Raw genomic sequence first — 25,308 nt, 5'->3', positions numbered from 1 at the left:
TTAAGAGATTAATCTGTTTTCTTTCAGGAGGTGGGTTGGTTTTTTTCTTCTTGAGTTTTCTCATGATGTCAATTAATGTCATCATTTTTCTTCATTCATCAAGCAGTATTTCCCAGATCTTCAAATAATGGTAAACTTTTTCTGCAATAAAATGCCTGTTGAACACAGTCCAAATGAGAAATGAATCTTGGTTACAGTAGGTTTAAAAATGTATGTAAGTCTCCAATGCATTCTGGTTATTATGCTTTGGTATTACCTGCTATTACAGATTTAGTAAGTCTGTCCTTCACACAGTGTTCTGCTGAATCTATGGTATTTCTGCTGTTGAAATTTTGCCAAGGAGAGGTAATTGTTACATCAACACAAAGCAGTTCAAACTGAGTTTTATAGCCTTTGAACAAGCCCAAGAATGGTCTTTATGTTGATACCTTATGCTGCTCTTTGAAGAATTTAGAAGTATCTGTGAAGCGTTTCCTCTGTTTTGTAGCAAAACATGAGCTCTTTGTCTTTCCCCTGATAACTTTACTCATAACTTCAATTATTATTACTAATAATGCTCAAATGCTCTTCCTAGGACTTACATCAGCAACCAATGTGCACGAATACTCACGTTTCATAATATATTTGAATAAATATATATTTGTCCCTTCAGGCCAGTGAGGGCCATATGCAGTCTTTTTACTTAGTTGAAGCCAAGGGAAAGAAAGGGGAAGGACAGTTGATTGTAGGGTTGCACAGAATGGAAAGATTTCTGTGAGTGGACCGTACCACAGGAACGCTTCAAGGAAGATCTCAAGAATGAGAGCCTGCCAGTCTTCTGAGCTGGAAGTCCTGCAAGACCAGAGCCTGGTGTGTAATAGTTACAAACATATTTTCATCAATCAACCCTCATTAATGCTTGAATTCCAAAGCAAGATTTTAAAAGTGAGGACAGCTATAGAAACGCTACCCATATCACTTCAAATGAATAAATCTATATTGTCATAAACATCCTATGTGACCTTGTCTCAAAAACATGAAACAACCTTATAAAATACTTTTACTTGCAAATTTTGACTTGTAAATGCTGGCATCCTTCAATAAAAGGTGCTACTGATTAGCTGCCTAGATTGATAGATCTATTAAACTTGTATAGTTATTAGTCAAATTAAATGAAACTCCGCAAATTCAAATCTAATAATTAATACTTGGGGCAGAGATAGAGGAAATAATAACTATGCAGTGTAATGAAGTTTTTTTATTTTATTTAAACTGCTGTTGATATCAAGCTGTCTTTTTTGTTTGAAATTTCAAATTTATGGAAAAAAATTAGACCAAAACCACTGAAAGAAATGGAATAATGGCATTTGGGTTAACAACAGATGACAATATTTTATTTTTTCACATATTGAACTGTGAATTGCTGTCATAGTGCCAAAACTTTGATAGAATTTAAATCTTATCTGTATATAAAATTTCACAGTAAATCTGGCGTAGCTATATAATGGAAAATACTGCTATGAATAAACTTGAAATCTAATCCACTTTTATGGCAGAGAAAAAGTTATGCAACAAATAGCTATAAAAAAAAATAGCTGTAGTACTATAGCACCTTCCAGGTGCTCTGAAACTGCTGTAGCATTAATATTTAGTCTTTGGTCTTGATACTGCCTATGCAGCTTTTGAGTACTGGTTTGTATAGATAATAAGTCAGGATTGTTTGTCCTCTTTCTAAACAGTAGTGTTCAGTGGAGGTTAGTACTGTTCAGTATCAGACATTCTCTACCAAGAGGGCTCAAAGTGTCTGTGCTTTCTGATGTCTCCTGTTTTAACAATAACAGCACCTTAAGTACTGTTGCAAAGGTACACTAGTTTTCTTCTTTATGAATTATTTTAATTGCTCTCATTAGATCAGTATCTAAACAAGGAGTATTTGAACAGATGAAGTAATGCTTCAATTTGTGCCATGATAGTAAAGAATATTAAATTGTACTTTATTTAAGATTTTAGAATATATTTAGGTAATGATGAACGTAGCACCCAAAATTTTGAAGTGAACTGCTATACTGAAGCTGTAAAATCTGAAAAATGGATTTGTTGATGTCTTTGGAAACTAATCATGCCTCTAAGGTACTTAGTACACTTAATTACATTTTTTACTATTGTCTTCCATAACGCATAAGAAGACATACCCCCAATTTTCACATGTAATGATCCATCACAATGCATTAGCATTAATATGACTGAACAGGTTCAATATTCTGTCATAATTTCTTTGCCAGTGTCTGACAAGGTGAAGAAGCTACAAATTACTTTTGTAGCTGGAATGGCTAATCTAGTGAGTAAGGGACTTGGTACTTTTAAAGCATCTCCACAATGTGGGCATACCCTCTTATGGCAGTGAGGACTTCAGCAATTTGAAGTCTGTGAAGGATTCATAAAATTATTAACAATACTTAATAAGCACTTAATGAGAAAGCAGTGAGGAGCCAACTGTCAGATGTTGTTGGGGGGGACTGAAAAAGAGTGGTTTCTTGGAGTTAACTAGAGATAGGGCATGCAGCATGTGCAAATGCAGCACAACACTATCACCATGTTCCACATTCCCTATCCCTCCTTTTTTTTCCTGCTTTGGACAGTAAGTGTATGTTTCCCTATGTAGCAATGGTAAAACTGTTTCTCCTGGAGCATTCCCACCCTTCTGATACTTGACGGACAGAAGCGCTGCCCATTTCCATTGCATAATATCTTGGTGTAATTTTTCATGTTTCTGTTTCACCTGCCCCGTATATAGGTAAGGAAATATTGTCTTGAGTGTTTTGGTTGCTCCATTGGCAGGCGTAGACACAAAATCTACTAATCCAGGCACAAAATGTGATCTTAATAATCTAAAGATAAAGAAACATGATCAAAGGAGTTAAAAACTCAACTAGGTTGCCCATGGAGGTAGAGTTTTGCAAAGTGCTTTTCCTCCTTCTCCCTAAGGATTATCCAGAGTTTGAAGACACAGCAATGCTGAACAACCATGCCTAAAAACTGATATGGAATTACTGAAGTGGTGTATCACTTCAAAACAGTGGAGTCACGAACATGAATTTCCTATAAATTCTGGCCTAGTTTTCTAGGAGTCTCACACATTGAAATTCATGGGGAGTTACACACTGAGATCCTAAAATCGTTCTTCATAATTGGATCCAAATGTTTTTGGCTTGTAGTCTGTTCTCTCCTTGTACTCTGTTTCCACTTCTTTTTGTCTGGAAGAGGACTATTACTTTATAACACTAATCAGGTGTTTGAGAGAGATATTTGTTACCTGGCTAGTAAGAGCCTTAATTTAGGCCTGTAATAGGTTTAATACTCGATCTCCTTATCTTGCTTAAAATGGTAAAATAACTTCTCCATGTTCTCAGCTATGCACTTCAGCAGTCAGATTGCAGCAGTTTGTTACTAAAAAGTTAAAATGAGTGCTGCTTATGAATCTTAAATTTAATACAGCATCAAAGTTTATAGTAGGGGGAAAAAGTATCAAAAACGTGGTAACAGACAGTAATAGTAAGAATAATAGCGTGCAAGTCTACCTCTCACATTCTCACTCTTTCATTACTATGTGTATACAGAAGAGAGTACCCTGATACACGCAGAAAAAGAGGTCATTAATACATATTGTAATTTGTCAACATTATTCTACAGCATTTATATTTATTTATATTATCCTAATATTAAGCTGTCCAGCTGCCTTGACATAGAAAATGCTTTACAGATTTTGGTTTTGTTTTATTGAAATGTTCACTCAAACCTATCTTCCCATCACTTGCCCTTGTTATCCCTCTGCATCTGTCTGAAAGATATTATTTTAGCTGGTTGAAATGGCCTTTGAACAGTGCTGCTGTCAAATCCACACATCCCTGTTATGTTAAATCAAGATACCATATATTTCTCTTTTGAATACCATAATGATATTTGGTATTTTTGATGGATTTTGGATTTCCATGGCTCCAAGGGTTTAGGCAACAGCAAGCTGATAAGAAATATAGAGAATGTACCGTGCCTACTCCTTTCCTGTTGTTCGCAAGATTCAGGTAGTCCCTGATTCCTGTCAGTGCCTGCTTTGCAAGGTGAATAAGCAAGACCAGACTGTAATCCTGATAAGATTTAACGAAATTGAATGCCACTGAAGTCACATTGTTTAGTGAAGACAGTAACAATAACATATAGATAAAAATAAAAACCTTGTCAGAGTACTCTGTGTCTCATGGTAATTGGGTTCATAAATCCCTGGAGTAAACTTTTGGGGAATAACTTTCTAACATATTGGTAATCTGCACTGATTAGAGGTTCATTTTATGGTTCTGTCATAAAAAGGTAATTGGTTAACCGTGATTGGGATCTGATTTTTCTCTGTAACTGCAGCACTAACTATTCGTATGTGATAAACAAAAGGAGAATTATCAAGTGATTATGATCTTGTTCCTGCAGAAAGAATGTCTTAATGTGTCCCTCTGCTTTCAGCTTCTTTGATGCTCCAAATACTAATGTTACTGAAATAGGGCATTTTTATGCCCACAAAGAAAAGAGTAAGGAGACATAAGCTTCTTAAAATTCAAGTTGTGTGAAGGGCAGGGCAGGGAAGGTTAAGGCAGCTGAATGGTTAACCTTTCTGCCCCCAAAAATCAATTCTTCTGAATCTTCTTGCACTTCCCCTTTGTGGGAGTAGAGATTATGAAATTGTCAGCTGTCCCCGTCCCTTTTTTGCACAAGGAGTACCAAAAAGTTCTCAGGTCTCCTTTACATTGAGACCCAGCCAAATGATACATCTAGATGCATCACAGCTTGCAATGACTAAGTGCTCTTAAAAATTACTGTGTATTTGAACTCTTTTTCTGTGAACCCAACTCTTGATGTCTTGCTCTGAGGAAGCCCAGAAGAACCATATGAGTTTGAGTAATAACAGGAAAAACAATGTTCATCATTCCTGAAGTAATCTCAGAAAACTGTATCTATCTTAAGAATGCAGTCCCTCTACTGGAATTCTAGTGACGACAGGATAGTCACTAAGCAAGAAGCTGAAGTTTGTGAGAGGGACCTCTGAGTACTGAGAGGGATCAAGTGCATATCTGGAGACAAAACTGTGATCCTCTTAGTGCAGGGCTTTCAGCCTCCTTTCTTTCCCTTCCCAGGATGCTGACTTTTTCTTTGCCCTTGCTCTAATAAATTTTCCTTCTTTGTGGGATTTGGGATTAGTTAGGTGGTGAGGACAATAGTTACACTTTCTAAAATATCTAGCTAGTTTTTACAGAGGAGGTTTTATAAAAGCAAAACTGTCTTTTGGGCTAGGCTTCAATTTTGAACGAGGTGTATCATTACTAAAACAATGTTTGGCAAATTAGGATTATAACCTGCATTGTCTTTTTTGGGGGGGGGGGGGACTGAGGGGGGTGGAGAGTAATTCTCTTCTAGAAAGATTTTCGAACTATGTTGACACCTTTTTTCTTTAAAGGAAAAATCTCCAGTAAAGAAGGGAGAAGTAAAATAATTTAGGGATTAAATCTCTTCCATTCCAATATATTTTGTTACAATGAAGAATAAATACACTGTCCAAGATGCATTCTATTATTCTCATGTGAAGAATAAGAAATTACACAACACAGACAAACATGCTGATAAGCTTTGTTTTATAATTAAGAACATAAATTATACAATGTGCATCTTAGTGCAGGCGAACAGTTGCAGAGTATATGGGCCCCTGTAGATCGTTCGAGTAAAAAAAAGAAAAAAGTTTGCTGCTGGACAAATTACTACCAGATGCAGATTTCAATAAACACATACTGTTGAAGCCTTACCCAAAGGTGCTATGAATTTCTTGAGGCAAGTCTGCCTCTGCATTCACTAAACTGTTGAATGTTTGAACGTTAATTGAGTTACTGTATTATTTACGAATACACTCCATCCCCCCCGGTTTTTAATGTACTCTCTTCATCTTGTAGACCTTTAAAGGTTGTCCACAAGAGTATTTAATTGTTAACCATGTTTGCATTCTTCTGACAATTTCCTCTGGAAACGTCTCTCAAACTCCTCTTAAGGCGTTCATGTTAGAGTTGCACAAGAGAACTTGCCCTGTCAGTTATCACATATACCAAGTGCACTGGTATTTTGTTATTGTCAACAGGTAATTTTGACTACAAGATCTTTCTGTGCAAACACTAGTAGCTTTTTTCCAACTTTCTAAACCACTGATTTTCCTGTAAATATAGGTGGAACTAGTAAGGGGTAATAAATGAAGTTGATTACAGTGTGAAGAGCTGTTGAAAAATCATGCAGATTTACCACAACTTCTCTTTAAGGTCAGTGATTGCTAATTCACATTCACATGACAATCAGAGGAAATTAAGCATCACAAATTTTAATAACAAAACATCAATATTAAGACCTACTTCTATGGAAAACCCTTTGTAAACTACTTCTCAAATCTTTACAGTTTCTTAGGGTTTCTTTCTTTATGAAGTATGCAGTAAATTTACCAGCATGATTTTTTAAAGATTTACATCTATATTGCTACTATAATGCAAATATTGTTGGCTAAAGTTGACACTAATTTTGCAGAGATCTATAAAACAGGCAAATTTGAATAGCCTTTAAAATTAGTACTAACCTAGCTCTCACTGGTTAGAAGAATCTTCTTTCTATTAGATTCTGAATATTTTCATGTTATTTACACTTTAATGAACATCTCTACAAAGTGCTGGTATTGCCTTTGCCTTACTCTAGTTCAGGCTCTCCTGAAGTTTCCTTTTTTACAACATCTTTTTCTTGAACACATTATAACTTGGCTTCTAGCTGAAATCTGCTATGCAGCATACTTGTTTTTATGGAATTGGCTGGAATCCTGGAGAGACCACCTGATAGCTTAGGAGTGATAAAAATTAATGACCAATTCCATAGTTAAAACCCAGATTTGATTCTAAGATTAGCCTATTTGTGCCTGAGAAGATAAGGATTGCTTATCTTAGTTTTTCCTTAGCAGTGATTTCTCTTAGTTGATTTAAGGGCAAACTGATGGAAAGTTACCTCCTTGTAAATGAAAGTTGCGTCTGACCTCATGAAGAGACATCAGAATAGTTTATAGTGATATGCATACAATAAAAATTTTGCCTAGAGAAAAATGTTTCATTTTTAAGTTTGGAGAACATAACTTTAAAAAGAAAAAAATTAGGACCAGTTTCTGTTTTCTTGGTCTCTCAACCTTTAAAAACCTTACTCTGTATGTTAACTCATTAACGCGCTTCTGATCAGCAATGAGTTGTTGCGTTCCCTAGATATTGAGTCTGAGACACTGAAACTATACTTCACATGTAATATTTCATGAAGCAAGAGCAGCTTGTGAGTTACTGAGTTTGTTATGTTATTTTCATACACAGAAAAACTTTTGTCATTCTGCAGGTGTGGTGATGAGTTTTAAAGTAATTTAACTGTTAAACAGCAACCTTAAAATAATGCAGGTTTTTTGGGTAAATATGACTGGCTTTGATAAGGGGAAAATGGTAGACCACGAAATCTAACAACATACTGTTAAAAAAGTTAGATTGAACTGCAAGCCTTAATATGAAGTGAAAATCATGGCTAAAACATGAGTAAGAATATATATGAAGCAAATATTACTAGTTTTATCTTTAAGTTTCTCAACTCATTAGCACTTTGTCACCAAAGGCAGGAAGGCCAAATGCAAGTCCTTAGCCCTTGTTGGTATTTTTTTTTATACTCTTCAAGAACATGAAAAATGAAAATCAAATTTTGCATGTAGTCATTGGTTTTCAGTAGAAAATGGTTACCTCTATGAGACTTTAGATTAGATTAACAGGTTACCCACAAGGGTCATGAACTCTCCATCCTCAGAGATATTCTAAAGGTGTCTCGGCATGGTTTGATGTGCTCTAGGTGACCCTGCTCAAGCAGGGGGGTTGGACAAGATGCCCTCCAGAGGTCCCTTCTAACTCAGTCATTCTGCAATTCTGTGAGTTGCCTGTCTTTAGTCTCACAGAGCCAAGCGTCTGCTCTTTAAACAAATACAGCAATCAAAATAAGCAGGTGTACCAGGTTTCAGAGTTTTGGAAGGAATGATTATTATTAACTCTAAAAATGGGACTGGAGAAGTCACTCCTCAAATCACAGGGAGAAGGGGAGCACACAGGTCTGTTCCAGCAGCATATATGTATGTGCCCAGTTAAAGAAAGCGTGAGAACAAGTGGGGGATCTGACAGATTCTTGTAAGAGAAATAAAAACTTGATTCTGTAATGCGTGAAAAGAAAACTAAATCAAACTCAGATAATTTTTATAAAATAAATTTAGTAAAAATAGTCCTTAACTTATCTATGAAAGTCCTTTTTCAAAATTATCTCAGATATCCGTGTCAGCGTTGTCCTCAGTTGAAGCACTGTGTACCAATGTATGTTTCAGTCCTGTGAGTTCAGGGGACTCTAAGACTGTGCATAGCAGTTATGCTGAAATCTTTCTGTATGAAGGTACACATGCAGATGTTGTCTTATTATTGAAGTGTAAAATGTTACAAAACGATTATTTAATGGCACATGACTCTTTCATAGCAAATAAAGACAAGAAGTGAATTGACTCTATTCCAGTTAAAACACAAAAGTAAACATAATAAAACCAATCTGTTTGGAATGAACTTAAAGCAGTGAGATTATAGAAATAATTTTGGAGAAATATTCTATATGTGCAAGCACATTAGTACTTTGTCACCTTGAAATATGGGTTCTGTTTAAGTACTTACTATATGTGAAATAAATTTCTGTAATTTTAAAGGACTGATTCAAGCCTACCTGACAATGAATTTGATCCTGTGCAGGTTAAGTGTGAAATTACGTAGGTTAATCAATAAATACAAAACCCACATAGTTACGGAAAACATACAAACTGTGATTTAGATGGAGGCAACTAGTAAGATGCTTATTTATTTTGTTATAAATAAAATACAAAGAAAAGTCACAGAAGTAGAGAAGGGAAGCACAAGTAAACCTGTGAAGAATTACTTTCCAACCTCTCAAGGGGACAGGGGTTAAGAGATACAGTTTTAAAAGGGTTTATGTTGTTAAAAGTTTATTTATCTAGTGTCTACTGAGACAGTGTGCCTGTCTACTGAGACAGTGTGCCAACAACAGCAAACCCAAAATGCAAGTTAAAAAGAAAAAGAGAAAACTACTACTGGAAAAGAATATGAAGGCATAACAAAGCTATTTAAAATTATTATAGTGCAACAGCTGGTTTTGCTAATGTTTCTTGGTTATTTAAAAAAAAAAAATTCATCCAAGTTCTTATTCCCTTTGTCTTCTCACTTTTAGTAACTGTAGTATATGAAGTTTGCTATCCTGTGACTCATTCTTCCCACAAATACTATTTCTTTGAATAGCCGTTGTAAAAACATGCATTTCATATTAGTTGTCTTAGTTGGCAATTGGGTAGACTTTTTTCTTCCTGGGTGAGTGATTTATACGTACTAATCTTTGGATCTGCCTCTGCCACACATGGTGCATACCAAAATAGTGGTAATACTGTGCTGTACTGCTGTACCTACAATTACTGTGCTCATGTTTTTGAAAGAATAGAGTTGGCTGGTAGAGTATATCAATCACTGAAACTAGTTAATCTCTTTTTCCACAGGCAATAGTCTCATATCTAATAATGATATCTTATATGTGTTTTCAGGGACAGGCAGTCATGAAATTGAGGCTTGATTTCAATTCTTAGTGGAATTAAGAAAGATAATGGGCAAGAAGGAGCACATGCAAAATAAGATGTTATTTCCAGCCTCCAAAAGAAGCCTCTTTGCATGAGTTTGGCTTACTATAAGAAATACTAAAAAGAACTGTGGAAGCTAAATGACTGAGGTTCATTCAGATAAAGAATTGAAGAACATCTGTTACAGCTTTCATATGTGAATGACTGCTGGGCGGTCTATTTTAACTTTATCACTATAGGTAGTCATGGCAGTATTCTAAAGAACAGGCACAGTTGTAGGCTTTCTTGCTGCTTTCACGATACTTTACATTTTCTCTGATGGCACAATTGAACAGGCAAGCTCATATGAGAGAATTCAATACTGAATTATATATACTCTCTGAGTTTGTCCAACTGTGCTAGCATGCATTCATGACAGCAGCACGCATGGATATTGATATGGTCATCATCCTCTCCAGCTGTCTTTGGTTCCCCAAAGAGAGCGGTGGATTAACTGGGGACAGCCTTTGGATTGAACCCAAACTGTAAAACATAAGCTCACGCTTTCAGATGGGTAATGAAATACTTTAGAACCTGCCTTTACTGGAATTACGGGGTTTGTGTTGGTTTGGGCTACTTTTTAGATATTTCTGCTTTTTGGATTTAATCTAGAGTTTAGAATTTGGATCAAATTGTTTAATGCATTTAATATGTAATTTAATATGGTTTAATGAGGGTTTAATATGTATTATTTATGCTTGCAGATTATATTTGGATTACTCAACAGAGTAAAATCTTGGTTATAGCTGAAACGTGTTGATAAAGTTCAAGGAGCTGATTGTGAATTTTCTTTTTATACAGTGGAAATTAGAGATGGTTATGGGAGATTTGGGAAACGGAGGGAATAGTTGCTGTTAAATATATTTTTAGTTAAATTGAGGCGTAAAGGTCACAAACATGATTTTTCTGCTAAGTGAGGTTACACTGAAGCAAGGTTGGTCATAAAAAACAAATTATTACTTTTTATAATGTAGCATTAGTAACATCCTTATCTCATAAGTAATAGCTGGTGGAGGATGCTATATGGGTTTTCAGGACAATACTAGAAAAAGGTTAGTGTATTTGGGAAACTGCTAGGATTTAAGCTCACTTATGAAAGAGAAAAATTTTGTTTTCATAAAGAATTTCCTAAATTGAAGAATGAATTCTGTGATCATTAAGCCTTTTGCTTTCAAAGGAGAATGATGTTTCCAGCTCTAGCATAAAATCTGTTATCCTTCATTCTGATTGTAAAGTGGGATTTTTCTTTACTCTCTTCTATTTAAAAGCAAAAGGAAAGAACTTGTGGCAGAGAAAATTGCTTATAGAATAGACTGCATATTTAGAATGTTATTTTAATGTGAAGGGATGAGGTAATAGAATAAAACAATAATCAGAAAGCTGCAATATTTGACTCCAGTATCAAAAACAACTTCACAGTCTCGATCTTTATTGTACTTTTAAAAAAATTTTGTGGGGGCCTCTGATTAGCATATCTGTTTCAGGAAGAGTCTCAAGCGTACTCTAATTTCATATTTAAATATGGGATCTGATTAATACTTCAGGCATGCAAGAGAGCTATAACATTAAGACTGTGGTTACTATAGTGAGATGCTATTATAGACATCACAAGACTTGTTATACAAGGAAACATGATTACTTTGGATTAAAGAAGTTGCCAAAGGCTTGAAAGATTTATAGGTGCTGCCACTTTGAGTTATATATAACTTCATTATTTTGTTGAAAATGTTTAGATCTAGAATTAATGAAGCACAATAAATGCTGATGAAATGAATCAGTAGGTTTGACAGCTTTTAACTGATGCTGAGCAAATGATAAATTTTATTGTAGTATTCTTTAAGTCTCAAAATTGCTAGATAATTTACAGAAAGCAATAAATTGAGCATTTGCACAGACAAATGAAACTAATAGTCTTTACAACAGGGGTGACATGCATCAAAAATGACATGATCAAGACATCAATTTGAGCATATTTCTTTAACAGTTTATTGTTCATATGCATGTGAGAGAGGAAATGGTCTATTGTGTTTGTGGAGGAGGTGTCTATAGTCTGGGTCTTGGAGACAAAAAATGTTGAGAGCAGTCAGTGTCTGCAAAGATGTAAGGAGGAACCACGAGGGTGAGTGAGAGCAATGCCAATGCGCTGGTCCTGTGTCTGAGCAAGACAAGAATTGAGTACCATCAAGAAGTCTAAACTGTGCTGTCCTGGGGACAGAGGGATTGACAGTTGTAGTTTGAAAGGGGTCTGGAGCTTGTTGAAATACTAGGTAGGCTGAGTGAGTTAGTTTTAAATGTTCTGAGTTTAAGAGGGGCATAGAGGAGTTTAGAAGATCAGAGATTGCAAGCCTCAGGCAAAGAGGAAGTGGGGAAATGTGGCTTCAGAAACAAAAGACTTAAATTTGGCTTTTTTTCTGCAGTATCTCCAAAATTTAGTCATGGTTAGTGTAATTGGAAGGGATGATGAAATATAAATTCGTAACAGCATGGTGGTGTGCTGGGCTGCTGCAAAGTCTCTTTTTTTATGTGAATTAAGAGTTCAGTGAATGCAGATCATATCAATTTGATCATTCCATTAATCTCAGCTGTATAAAATTGGCTGCATTTAAACATTGCTTCATTAACCCAGCTCAGAGACTAGTGTGACATCAGTAACTTTTTCTAGACAGCTGCATTCCGTTCTATTATATGAAGTCTGTAGTACTGCAGAGATGTTTCAAAATGATTATTATTTTAACAGCTGGCTAATTGCAAATTATTTATTGGGTTGTTAGACTTAGCTGAGCAGTCATCATTTGCTCTTGTTACCATGATGCAGAATTAGTTACGTGTATTAATGTAAGTGTTAGTAAAATCTGAATGAGAAATGAGCAATAACCAATGATGAAAGGCTTTTAAGTTTTGAAATAGTCTTACAGCATTTGTTTCTTACAAGCAATACTATAAAAAGAAAATATGTAATGGCAGAAATTGTTCTTGAGTTTCATTTGACTCTCCTTCTGTAATGTGACTCAGGAATTTAGTTATGTAAAAGTATGACTGAGTCCCTTTTGCCTTTGGGTGAAATCCAGAATGAGATTGGATTTCACTAAATTGGAAAAGTTATTTCCCAGTCTTTTAAACTTTGAATTTGGGACAAAACTACACCAAAAGCTGGAATAGGTTCCTAATCTAGCTATTTTGTGATCAGGTGGTTGGTTTTTTCTCTTCAAATAGTGTCTGATTACTAAATTAAGGTCTCAACATTAATAAATCAATCCCCTGCAGAATAAAACCTGTAATTTTTCATATATGTTGTCTTTTGTACCTTTTGAAGTATAGCTCTTACAGCTGTGGGGTGAATCCCTGGGTAGAGATAGCAAAGCGAGAGAGTAAAAAAGAATCCAGGTGCATATTGTATAGTTTCTTCAGGTGACGTGCTTAACATATGCCAGAGTATTTGAAAGTGATGTATTAACTCCTGTTAACAGTATGCTATTTGGGTTGGGGTTTTTTTATGTGTGAAAAGTCAAGTGTGGTTTCTGTCACAACCTGCCCAAATGACTGGGTTTTTTCAGAAGTCTAATACACTATGCTGTGCAATACATTTGAGACACACCAGTTCAGTGTGTGTATTTATACTAACAGTAAATGTAAGTAGGTGGGGAAGCATAGAGAAGGATCATTCAGCACTGCATGAGCACTGTTTAAAAAACAAACCAATCCACCTGACTAGCCTGACCACTTTGTGTTGGAATGCATATGCCTTACCATTTAGAGGGTAAAAGAGTGTCTGCAGAGCCAATCGTGTACAAAGTGTTTTCTGGTCTGAAGTGCTGCATGCTGACTTGCAAAACCTACATTCCAAATTGCATTGGAATATATTAACTTTTAATTTCTTGATCCATGCTATACAGGGCATCACAGAATCAAAATCTTAAAATACTAACAGTCCATTTGTTATGTATGTCTTTAGAGCTGGAGGACAGAAGGGAAGAATGGAAATGATCTCTGACCAATATTATATGTTAGTGCCAATTAGGAAAAATCCATTAGCCCGCAAAAAACAACAGCTGGAATTTATCTTGTCTTGCAAGCTTCCAGCTAATTTTTCTCACTGTATCCCACCCAAAGGTATTTTTAAAACTGTTTGGATGAAGACAGCTCTTATTCTCTCCCTTGTGCTTATATTGACATAGTCACAGATGTTGTTACTGTGCAAACCACTATTTTATTTTTTTTTCTCTTAAATACTTTCCTGGCTTCCCTTTTGCTGTGACGATTTTTTCGTTGTTGTTGGGAGATGGAACTATTTCATTCATGGGCCACAAATGTTTTCTTTTAAGTATTCAAAACGTCTCATCCTTCTATTGTGTTTTTCTAGTTTACTATAAACTGCTCCAGTCCTATTCCAATATAGTTTTGTTTAAACCTTCCGTTCTGTTATTTTTAAAATTTTCTCAGTATTGCTTTAGTTTTCCAAGATGTATTGTCACTGTCATTTTAGCAATGAAATTCTGCTGTCTCATTCACTTACTTCAGTCAGATCTGTAGTTTACTTTGTGTTTAACTGTATCATAACACTTTTCTCTCATGCCCTACGTCATCCATAATTTCTGTACTTGATTCACACCTGTCTGCCTTAGCTTTGAATGTCAGCTTTGTATCATCTGTATGTTTCATACATCTGTACGATTTGAAATAAAAATGTTAATCTTTTCAAATTCCAGATTTACAAACATACTTCATGTTATTTAATGGTAAGCTCCCTGAATAAACAGTTCTAGATTCCTATTATATTTGTATTCTTTTATTATAATAGTAGTAGTAAGTTGACACAGGAGTGCTTCTAAACAATTAAGTTTCCAATAATGGACTCGTTTGCTATCAGAATGCTATTCAGAAATGCTGTCTGTCATGGTTTAACCCCAGCGCGAGTAAGCACCACACAGCTGCTCACTCGCTCTGCCCGCCCCCCCCGCCCTGCAGTGGGATGGGGGAGAAGATCAGAAAAAGAAGTAAAACTCATGGGTTTAGATAAGAACAATTTAATAGAACACAAAGGAAGAAACTAATAATGGTATTGATAACGCTAATAAAATGACAACAGGAATAAGAAAAGGATTGGAATATACAAATGATGCGCAGGGCAATTGCTCACCACCCGCCGACCAATGCCCAGTTAGTCCCTGAACAGCAATCCCCCCACGGGGCCCCACTCCTCCCAGTTTATATACTGGGCATGACACCACATGGTATGGAACACCCCTTTGGCCACTTTGGCTCAGCTGCCCTGGCTGTGTCCTGTGCCAACTTCTTGTGCCCCTGCAGCCTTCTTGCTGGCTGGGCATGAGAGCTGAAAAATCCTTGACTTTAGACTAAACACTACTGAGCAACAACTGCAAACATCAGTGTGTTATCAACATTCTTCTCCTACTGAGCTCAAAACACAGCACTGTACCAGCTACTAGGAAAACAATTAACTATCCCAGCTGAAACCAGGACATGTTCATAAACGGTTTGTTCTTGCACTTTTCCTGAGCAGATTGTAATATTAAAAAAAAAAATCAGAATTTTTCTTTCATCTTTTTTTCTTTCACAATAATCTGGGTAAATAAGTAATGTGGCGTTTGTTCTATTTATGCTTGCAAACCCTTTCATTTTCAACAACTGCTTGACAACTTTAATTACATTAGTAGTTACTATGAAGCTGTTAACTGGTTTATATTTAAATTTATTTTGGTTTGTATTTGAATATTTAAATTTGTTCTTTACAAAGATTGGTACTTAAGATTAGGATCAAGTACTGCAGTGGTATTTCATTTGTTTTCTTTCGTTACTCTGTGTGTGAGATGGCATATATGCTGTTTCCTGGATTCATAGCACAATTGCCTTGCCTCAGTGTTTGTCCTTTTTGTCCTATAAAGTCAATTTAGTAGTCTAGTTGATGTCCCATTCTTCTTGTACAAACATGTGTTTTCCTATAGTTGTATTCCTGTTGAGCAATAAGAAATTGTCAGTACCGGTTTTTCTTGACTGTTAAGTATCAGGTGTAATTTAACAGTCATTTTTGGGGAAATATTCTTTCAGTCCATTGCCCCTTGTCAGCAACCTTCCTCACCTGTGGGACAGTTTGTGCCCAGAGTATTATTCTAATATACATCGGTTGCCAAGTCCTGTTACTTCCTAAATTTGACAAATAAACATCAAAAGTTACATTATAAACACTAACATTTATATAGAAAAAGGTTTCTTTCCCTCTTTTTTTTTTCCTTATCTTCTTCCTGCCCAAGACTAGTATTTGATCTAACGTCATTTCATGGGTTCCTAGGGAAAATTAAGGCTATCCACATAATGATACTTACTGCCTTAGATGCAGAGAGACCTCTGTCTTTTTTTTTTTTTTTTAAGTGTTATATATGCACTGTCAAAAATAGATGTCTACCCTCACTAGTATTGAGTTCAGACATGAGTCAGTCCATCTGTTTCTGGCCCATACATTTTCTATTAGGATTTTGTATTAGGGCTTTCTATACTTTTTATTGGAGGAGGGTTTTTTTATTTTATATTTTGTGTGTGTCTCCTAAATAATGCTATTATTTCACCAGAATTCCATGAAGAGTGGAGCACATGAAAAAGCTGGACTAAAGCTGTTGTATTGCAGTTATGGCGTCTTTTGTATTAAAACTGTTGTTGGCCTCTTAGGTAACATGTTTTGTTCTTTTGTTACAAGCTGGAGCATGTTGACATCACTAACAATTCCAATATATGTTTTCACCCAAACACACACACACACACAAACAAAAAGGAGAAGGAACCCCTTCTGCTACTGACTGTTCATATGTTCAACTTGGATCTCTCTACATCTTTATACACTGAACAGAATAGCCAAGTAAATGAAATACCAGAGAGAAGTTTGTCGTTATTGTTCTCACCATTGACTTAATTAAGCACGTTTTAAGTCTAGTTTTTATCTCTGGCAATTGAGTATCTCTTCACAGAAAAACACTGGAAGTTCTGGGAATTGCAAAGATATCGAGTGGCTAGCCAAATTTTCCCTGGCTAAGCAGTGACAAAAGCTGCCAGTTGATCTGAGTTTTATGTGCTGTTTTTTCTGATGAGAACTACTGTTCACTCTGAGATCATCAAAATTTATTTCAACTAGGATTCAACATTAGATTTCAATTTTTGTTTCCAGAGTTAGAATGTCAATTCTCAGTTATGGAGCACTGATCAGATCATAGCTGAAGTTGTTCATCTTGAAATTTTGCAATTAAATTAAATTAAGTCCTAGTATATTAGTAATTTTAGCAGAATGTTCTAATCCAAAATGAAAATCAGATGTTCTTCATGGAAATAGGGAAGTCCAGACAATGGGTATTGTATTTAGGTTACAAGACTTGTGTTCTCTTTTTTCTTTCTTCTTTTTTTTTTTTTTTTTTTTAATTTTCATTGTTTACATTGTAGGCAAGTCTTTGCTCATTTTAAGGAATAAAACTATTAGTTTTAAAACATTTTTTTAAATTTGTATCCAAAAATATTTCTCTTGAGTTGTATAAAAAATCAGATCCTCTGGAAATTCATTGCCCTCATGAATGGACTCCTGGTGAGTGAGGAATTTTTATGACCCCCTTAAAAAGCAATTGCAAGCATTCCACAAATAAACAATACATTGATTTGGGGGGACATTTTTATGAGTATTTTATAATAATTTGTTCTCCAATGTGTATTTCAGTATGGTATTTTGTAATTTTTAACTTAATTATACTAAGAATTCTCTTGTAGCAGCGGAGAGAGTAGAGCTTTGGAGCATGAGTCAATGCTGTTCCAATTAGGAAGTGCAGATACAGGACCAAGAATGATATTATTTCATTGATTTCCATGGGTTCTGGAAGAGCCAGAATAGTTCAGTTACATAGCCCAGCTGCTGTCTTTCTACTTCTCTTTGCATTTTGCAATTATTTTGGCAATTTTGATCTTTTTTTCCTGAACTAGTTTTTCCTTCTGTATTTTTCATTAATAAATTCCATATGTGATTTTGTTTTGTTTTGTTTTTCTTACTTCTTTCAGGGCTGTTTTTGATGAGTAGTCGACCATAATAATAGTTACGTTGGTATTGGCTTTTCCTGCCCTGTGCATAAATTATTGCAATTGACAGTTCATATTTTACTGGCACAATAAACCAGTGCACCATTCATGTGACAGCAGCAGCTCTTGGTACAGCAGAAACCCTAATGTTGTTGATATTGCAGAAGAGTTTTGTTTGAAAAATTGGGGGTAAGGGGGAATTAACATCATTGGATTGCTCATTGCCCCAGGGGGATAGCAGTTGCATGCCCATAAAAGCTCTCGTTGTTGCTTTTGGACAAGATTTAGTTTCTACTGCTCAATCTGCAAATAATCCAGGAGATCCTGTTATCACCAGAAGAACAACTTTTAATTCAGATCATATTCAGTTGCTGCAATATTTTCTTCTGCTTTTGATTCATGTCAATAATATTTCGTTAACCCTGAGTGAGCTCACAGGGAAAATTATAACATTTAGAAATGGAAAATCTTATGCAGCCAGTATGAACCTGTTGCCTGGGGTTTCAGACAGACGTTTCAGCCTTAGTTTACACTCTTCTGTCAAACCTGTGTATATCACTTATGTTCTCAGCAAGCTTTTCTCAACTCCTTTAATCTGTCAGGTAGAACTGAGAACTACAGAAACATTGCAGTGCCACGGTGCCCTGGGCATGCAAGTAGACCTTGTTCTGTGGCTGGGAGCTGGAGCTAGGTTAACAGAGATAACTAAAGCCACCTTCTGTATCTGCACATGAATAACAGAAGTATAAAGCATTAATATGGACATCAGTACAGAGACATAAACTGATCAAATTTTGCAGGTTCTTTTTCATGTAAGGGAGCCTGGCAGACTTTCAAAGGTTACTGCTGTCAGAAAATTATAAAATGGAAAAATACAAATCAAAGATACAGTGATCTCCTTCCAACTAAAAGTATCTTAAGCAAGAGCAAAAAGTCACTCTGTCAAAAACTAGATCACTTCTTGGTTCTCCAGAACAGCACAGGGATAGCATCAGAATGCGGAATGATAGATTGTGCTTTGATGTTCACAGGACCAAGGGAGGGAACAAGATGCTGTGAAGCAACACTACTCTACACACTGGGATTTGCCCACTGGCTCAGTTGCAAAGATCCTCACAAGGATTCCGTATTTTTTTTGCCTGAATCGGTAGTCCTAACTTGTAACTGTGACAGATTGATTTATGTCATGGTTCAGCAACTGGCTTGGCCTCAGCAGAGAGATCAAAGAAATGGGTGTAAGCATCAGAATAAGAGTAAGTAGGTGTACAAAATGGGTTCTTGTTAGGTGTTTTTAGGAGGGTGAAATGTTGCTGCTTTTATGCAAGTTCAGGCTTGACTGGACTCCGTGATTTCTAATTCATTAACAAATTTTAGAGGTTTTATTTTACCAACATAAAAAAATCTTTGCAAAAGATAAGAATTTTTATTATAGAGCTGCTGAGAAATCATCATCTATGTGTACTTCTCCACTCTGGTGTTTGTATAAAACTCAGAGAAGCAGAAAGAGGGTCATTAAAAAACCAAAAGCTCTTACTGCTATATTGCTCTACTAAGAAATGGTATTTTTACTTTTTAGTTGCTAAAGAATAATTTTAGTTAAGGGATTTAGAAATACTCAGCAATTTCCTGGGTATAAATGCCCTTGATATCTGATGATATTATTCCGACTCATCGAATGTAATGCTGTCAGGAGCCATACAGTCAGCGGCCTGCTCACACGCATCCAATGACAAGTCTGTAATGATGAACAGTCCCTTTATAGCGAGGTTTATGTGAAATAGGAAATCTCACATCCTCTCTGCTGACTGGGAGATGAATCGGGGAAAGCTAATATTACTAAATAGCATGTCAGCAGTTCCAAGTGAATTGAAGGAGAGGAGAGCAAACTGAAACTTGGATGTCATCTATATTAATAATACAATACTGCAACTAAGGACCTTTTCAAGATTCTGTTGCTGCAGCTGTAGTTTACTCAGCTGTATCTTAAAACCATGTGTATACTAATCTGAAATAATTTGCAATTAATTTTGCAAACTCCTTTAAAATTTTATTTTTGTAACTCTCTATTTCCCCAAATAAGTGCCGGCAAATAGATTTCTTGCTACTAAACTGTTCCACACTTTTGTCAAAAAAGTTCGTGGATAGGGGAATTATCACAGAGAAAGTAACATGTTCATATTGTATTTTCCTCAAAGTTCTTCACAATACAAAATGAACATGCAACCTCTGTTTGAAATAATTAGCAGTGGTTTACTGGGGGAATTTTGGTACTTTCATGTTGTACTAGCTTTTGATCAAAATTTCCCTGCACTGCCTTGTTTAATTCTGGCCATCTGGATTAAAAGGTTCTCTTAATCTTAAATACAGATTGTAACTCTTTCTTTTTGAGTGCACTGCCATAAAATTCTGGCAAGTTTCCAGCTTTCTTCATTAAAGCTTTCTTTATTATGTTTTTTCGGCCATTAAATGATTGTTATGCGCAATGGGTACTTGATTATAATTTGCTGAAACTGGGAATCAGTTACAACAGTAATCCAGTTCTGTAATTAAAAAAGAGCATGTTTATACCTGCTAGGATCTTCTGAGAGCTACTAAGGGTGAGGAAGAAACAGAGTTGAAAGACAGCAATTTCTGCTAATAAGACATTTAAGCATTCTGTCCGTATTTTGTGCTATGTTGTGAAAGTGTGACTTTGTAATAGCTATGTTTGAACCAAAATGTGTGGTTGTGACAGGGATAAAAAGACAGTTTCATTTGTCATAAATCTCACATCTTTTATTTTTGTTTTGGGTTTAGAAAGGAATGTGCATTTCTAGCAAAAAAGGAGCAATCAGGGATCCTTGAATCCTATCCAAGTTTTGTTTCTGCTCTTGTATGTTTTTTGTCAGGGAGTTAAATCTCACTTTCATTGTTTTTTCACCTTTTAAAAAGTGAGTATTTCATAGAGGGGTGTGTGCAATTTACTTTTGTATTTGGCTGTTGTGGAGTTGAAAGAAATGTAAACTTGTCTCAGCCCCACAGTTGAACTGTTATGGACAAGGAATAGCATGAAATAGCTGATGGTATAATTTACTCTGATTCTTAGCAGTACATTATTGATAATCTAAAGTATATACATGATAACTGTAATAAACTTCAGAAAATATTTCCTTAGAACAGTGAAGTTATGTAGCAGCTTTGCAATACTTTTTTTCCCTAACTTGTATCTGCCCTTTCTGCTAACACTCCATCTTTGAGATTCCCTGTAGAAAATCTGCACCCACAAAACTTTTCTGGGAACTGAGTCTGTGGAATTTTGGTGAGATGAAGCTGCTTAATGAAATTATTTCATTTAAAATTTTACAAGCATGTATTTGGCTGAAAAAAAAATTTCTACCACAGCTGAGAACTAGACAGAAGCAAACACTGTGTGTGCAACAAATTCCTGTCTTGAAATTAACTGTTAGTCTGCAGTGAATCATAGATACAGTATGTCAAAACTTTGCTTTTTAGTATATCTTTCTCCTGCTCTCTCAAATTAAGGAAATACAATGTGTCTTATGGACTGAAATAGATTATATTTTAGGCTATGCACTAAGCAAGATGGAATAAAAATTAATAAAAGCTGCAGAATTTAAGTGCTCCTTCCACAAAATCTAATCAGAATTATTGATGATGTGATCAGGAGTTTTCAGTCTTGCTAAACAAGTGGGGAATACGGACTTGAATAAAACAGTACTTCATAATTTTCTGTCTTTACTCAGTGTAGTGAACCCTAGTGTTCTAGTGAAAATACAATTGAAATGTGCAAGTCTTTTGAGGATAATTTAAATAACTTGGAAATTCAGAGTTACCTGAAAAATCCCTTCTCCCTTCATACAAATTTTTTCTTTTCCTTTTTATGAGGTTTGTTGGGGTTTTTAATATGTTTGTTGATTTTGGAAAAAGTAAAAGGCGTTTCTTGTGAATCTAATCTTCTCAATGGCAAACCCTTGAACTTCCTTTGCCAATAGTTTATTTCATGTGTATTCAATCCAGTTTTCTCTTCACATATGTGAAATAACAGTTTGGCAAGTGGCGAACAAAATATATACAGTGAAGAAAAAAAGGCTTGTATTTTTTTTAAAGTGAAAAGGTTTATTTTTATGAAATAAACCTTTCATTGAAGTGAATAATTAAAGCTAAAATAAATAAGATCTTATAAGAGATTGCACCGTAATTATGTAACTTTTAAGAAACAAGAGTTCATGGTAATGAAGTATTTTCAATTTACTAGGTTTTTCTTGGAAAAGTACAGTATCATGTGATGATATACCACAGTGTGTGAGAGTAGTTTGCTGGTACAAAATCCAAACATCACAAAGTAATTTCCAAAGACCAGATGTTTATCAGTTCCCTCTTAGGGAAGAGAGCAGAAAGGTACTTATTTAAAGTTTGTCGACTATAACTCCAGTTTAACTTCACAGTAGGCTTTCATAGAGAGTGACTGAGCACTTGTGTATGACCCATAAAGGATTTCCTTTTGAAGAAAGAAAATTGCTTATATGACTCCATAGTCAATAACCAGAGCATTACCCATTATAACTGTGAGAAAAACTAGCTAGGGGTATTTCTGTTTCAGTAAATATTTGGCATGGCTTTGGTTCACTATGGCCCATGCAAGGCTTCTTTAACTCTTGTAAATTGAGGATTAGTGCACCTTGGGTATTTGGAGTAATGGTGATGACTTCCTCTCTCCTCTTTCCTAAAGCTTTTCACTTAGCAGTATTTTTAAGAGGTATTAGGGGTAGAAGAGAGAGGGAGATGCCTTTTGTTTGAGGCAGCAGTTAAAATATACAGTAAAGACCTGTAAATTATTTTTTTTCCAAGAAGAAAAGAGTGTAGGCAGTGGGCCCACTGGTTAAGTCTGTACTATGCTGCTGGGCAAATTACCTCTGTTTCTCATGGCTTCCTAATTTTTGTCTATATGTCTCTTAGCTAAGTTCTTTGGAGCAGATGTTCTATTTCAGTTCATTGTTGTTCTGTACAAGGTAGAGTGGGATTCTAGTCTTTCTGAAACAAGACTTAGGATGCAGCCAAACTGATTAAAACCAACAAACCAACAACTTCTCAATACGTATTTCCTAGAGTTAAACCTTCTAAGAAGAGAAAGATCTCAAAGAATGACAAGGAAGTCTCTTGCTAGACATATGTTAAAAGGGCTGTTGTTGAGGAAGGAAACCAGGTTCTGACAGGACCCTCAGCTGGCACAACTCTGAAAACGCATCTGTATGAAATGTAGATTGCTCTTGAGTTCACACTATGAGTGCCTCTAACGAGAGTGCTTTGTTTCAAGCATATACTGTTTAAAACAGGTAGGTATTGATTAGAGTGACAGACTACCTCAGCAAAGGTAGTAAAAATTCATTTCATAATGCTTCCATGGTTTGTAAATGTTAACTAATACACAACACAGTTGGGAGTAAAATGGAAAACGGCAATTCCCAAGGCAAGATGAAGAAGACATTAGAAACAAGTGAGCCACCTTACAGCGTTACCCTGAATTTTTCTGAATATTCTAGTCGTACATAATTGCTTCTGCCTGACAGGGAGGTAACAAAGCTAGGTGTCCTGAAAGCTGCACATAAAACCCCCCAAGTTTACCAGCTGGTACCAAGACCACAGACTTGGGGCAGGGGGAATCACTTTTGGCTGCTGAATTGACAAGGTCATGCAAAAGCAATGAATTTGGAAACAAAGTCTTTAGCCTGCAAAACTATATTATTGCTTCCCTAAGGCATCCAGCCAGTCGTCTCAGCCGAAATGTTTTGTTAATGCAAGTTCTTGTACCCAACTGAACAAGCATTACTTTAATTGACTCTGGTTTATCTCCAAATATCTGTTGTTATTAAGTGCCTTATTGATTACTGACCTTTATTTATAGCTCATGGGATACAATTGAACATTGTGCATGAATACAAAGGCACTGAAGCAAGGCACTGAAGCTCAACGATCACAACTTAATATATGTTTAACTAGTTATAATATTTAATAACATGTATTGTATATACTTATTCATGTATATATTTTTGTGAATTATATACAAAATTAAACTTAGTTCACATTCGTTTAATTTTTTTCTTGTTTTCTGTGTGTACAGATTATTATGTAGGAGCTACTTATAGGCAATAAAGCAAACATAGAAGAAATAGTTTAAATCGGTGCCTTTGCTTTTCCTTGAAGAATATTTTCTACATGGTCATTTATTTAATCATTTGCATTTGCCTTGCTGGTGGGATGTTGTGGTCTTCGTGTATATGGGTTCATGTCTTTGATATGCATGTATTCCGGTTGTTCTTCAGTGTTCACTGTTGTCGTGGTTTAACCCCAGCCAGCAACTAAGCACCACGCAGCCGCTCACTCACTTTGGGGATGGGGGAGAAAATCGGGAAAAAAAAGTAAAACTCCTGGGTTGAGATAAGAACAGTTTAATAGAACATAGAAGAAGAAACTAATTATGATAATGATAACACTAATAAAATGACAACAGCAGTAATAAAAGGATTGGAATGTACAAATGATGCGCAGGGCAATAGCTCACCACCCGCTGACCGACACCCCGCCAGTCCCCGAGCGGCGATTCCCCGCCCCCACCTCCCAGTTCCCAAACTAGATGGGACGTCCCATGGTATGGAATACACCGTTGGCCAGTTTGGGTCAGGTGCCCTGGTTGTGTCCTGTGCCGACTTCTTGTGCCCTGGCTGGGCATGAGAAGCTGAAAAATCCTTGACTATAGTCTAAACACTAATGAGCACCAACTGAAAACATCAGTGTTATCAACATTCTTCCCATACGGAACTCAAAACACAGCACTGTACCAGCTACTGGGAAGACGGTTAACTCTATCCCAGCTGAAACCAGGACAACTGTATATTATTCAAACTCTTGGTTTCTGTTTTTTTATACTTCTCAACTTTTCTTCAGTAGATTGTGATTTGAAAAATAAAATGTTTTTCTTGTCTCAGGTAGTTAACTAGTGTGATTGACGAGCATACATGTAAACTTCACTGGGATGCTGAGTTTTTATCTTTTTGAACCTCATTGAGAATTTGACCCCACATCTGAAAATTCATTATTTTCCTGTTATATTGAATACAAACTGAATCAAGTCTTAAGTGTCCCAAGAGTATTTATCTGACACCCAGGGTCATTCTCAGGTAATACATGTTATAGTAGGTATGGGTATAATGTGCTGTTGACCCGGCAAATGATACTTGCCACTAGTTTAAATGCAACTGCATTGCTTTCCTGTGCTAATTTTCATTAAGGCTACATCAGTGTTTTCTGTGCCATGTCTGTGCATGTATTTTAGCATTACAAGTAAGTTTAATATAACATGTACTAAAAGTGTGTTCTTGCTAATTAGTAGATGCATTATGACATAATTGAAGGGCAATTTGCAGTGAAAGAGTAAACTACAGCTCGTACCTCTTCAGCCTGTTTGCATGTTGTTTATC

General features: G+C 35.8%; 1 protein-coding gene across 5 annotated transcripts in view; it reads left to right on the top strand.

Annotated features, from left to right (window-relative positions):
* Positions 1–25,308, top strand: part of ATG7 (autophagy related 7) — a 131,575-nt gene that overhangs the window by 54,823 nt on the left and 51,444 nt on the right. For 2 of the 5 annotated variants that reach the window (XM_049826775.1, XM_049826774.1), the window contains exon 19: positions 18,865–18,992. The exons of the other annotated variants lie outside the window; for them this stretch is intronic. In XM_049826775.1, the coding sequence (XP_049682732.1) occupies positions 18,865–18,984 (120 nt within the window). In that variant the 3' untranslated portion in view covers positions 18,985–18,992. Of the gene's footprint in view, positions 1–18,864; positions 18,993–25,308 lie in introns of those variants that run through there. 5 annotated transcript variants of the gene reach the window in all.

Source organism: Accipiter gentilis, chromosome 23 (genome assembly GCF_929443795.1).
Source record: "Accipiter gentilis chromosome 23, bAccGen1.1, whole genome shotgun sequence".
Classification (NCBI taxonomy): domain Eukaryota; kingdom Metazoa; phylum Chordata; class Aves; order Accipitriformes; family Accipitridae; genus Astur; species Astur gentilis.
Note: the sequence above shows the minus strand (reverse complement) of the source record. Positions and strands in the feature narration are given on the sequence as shown.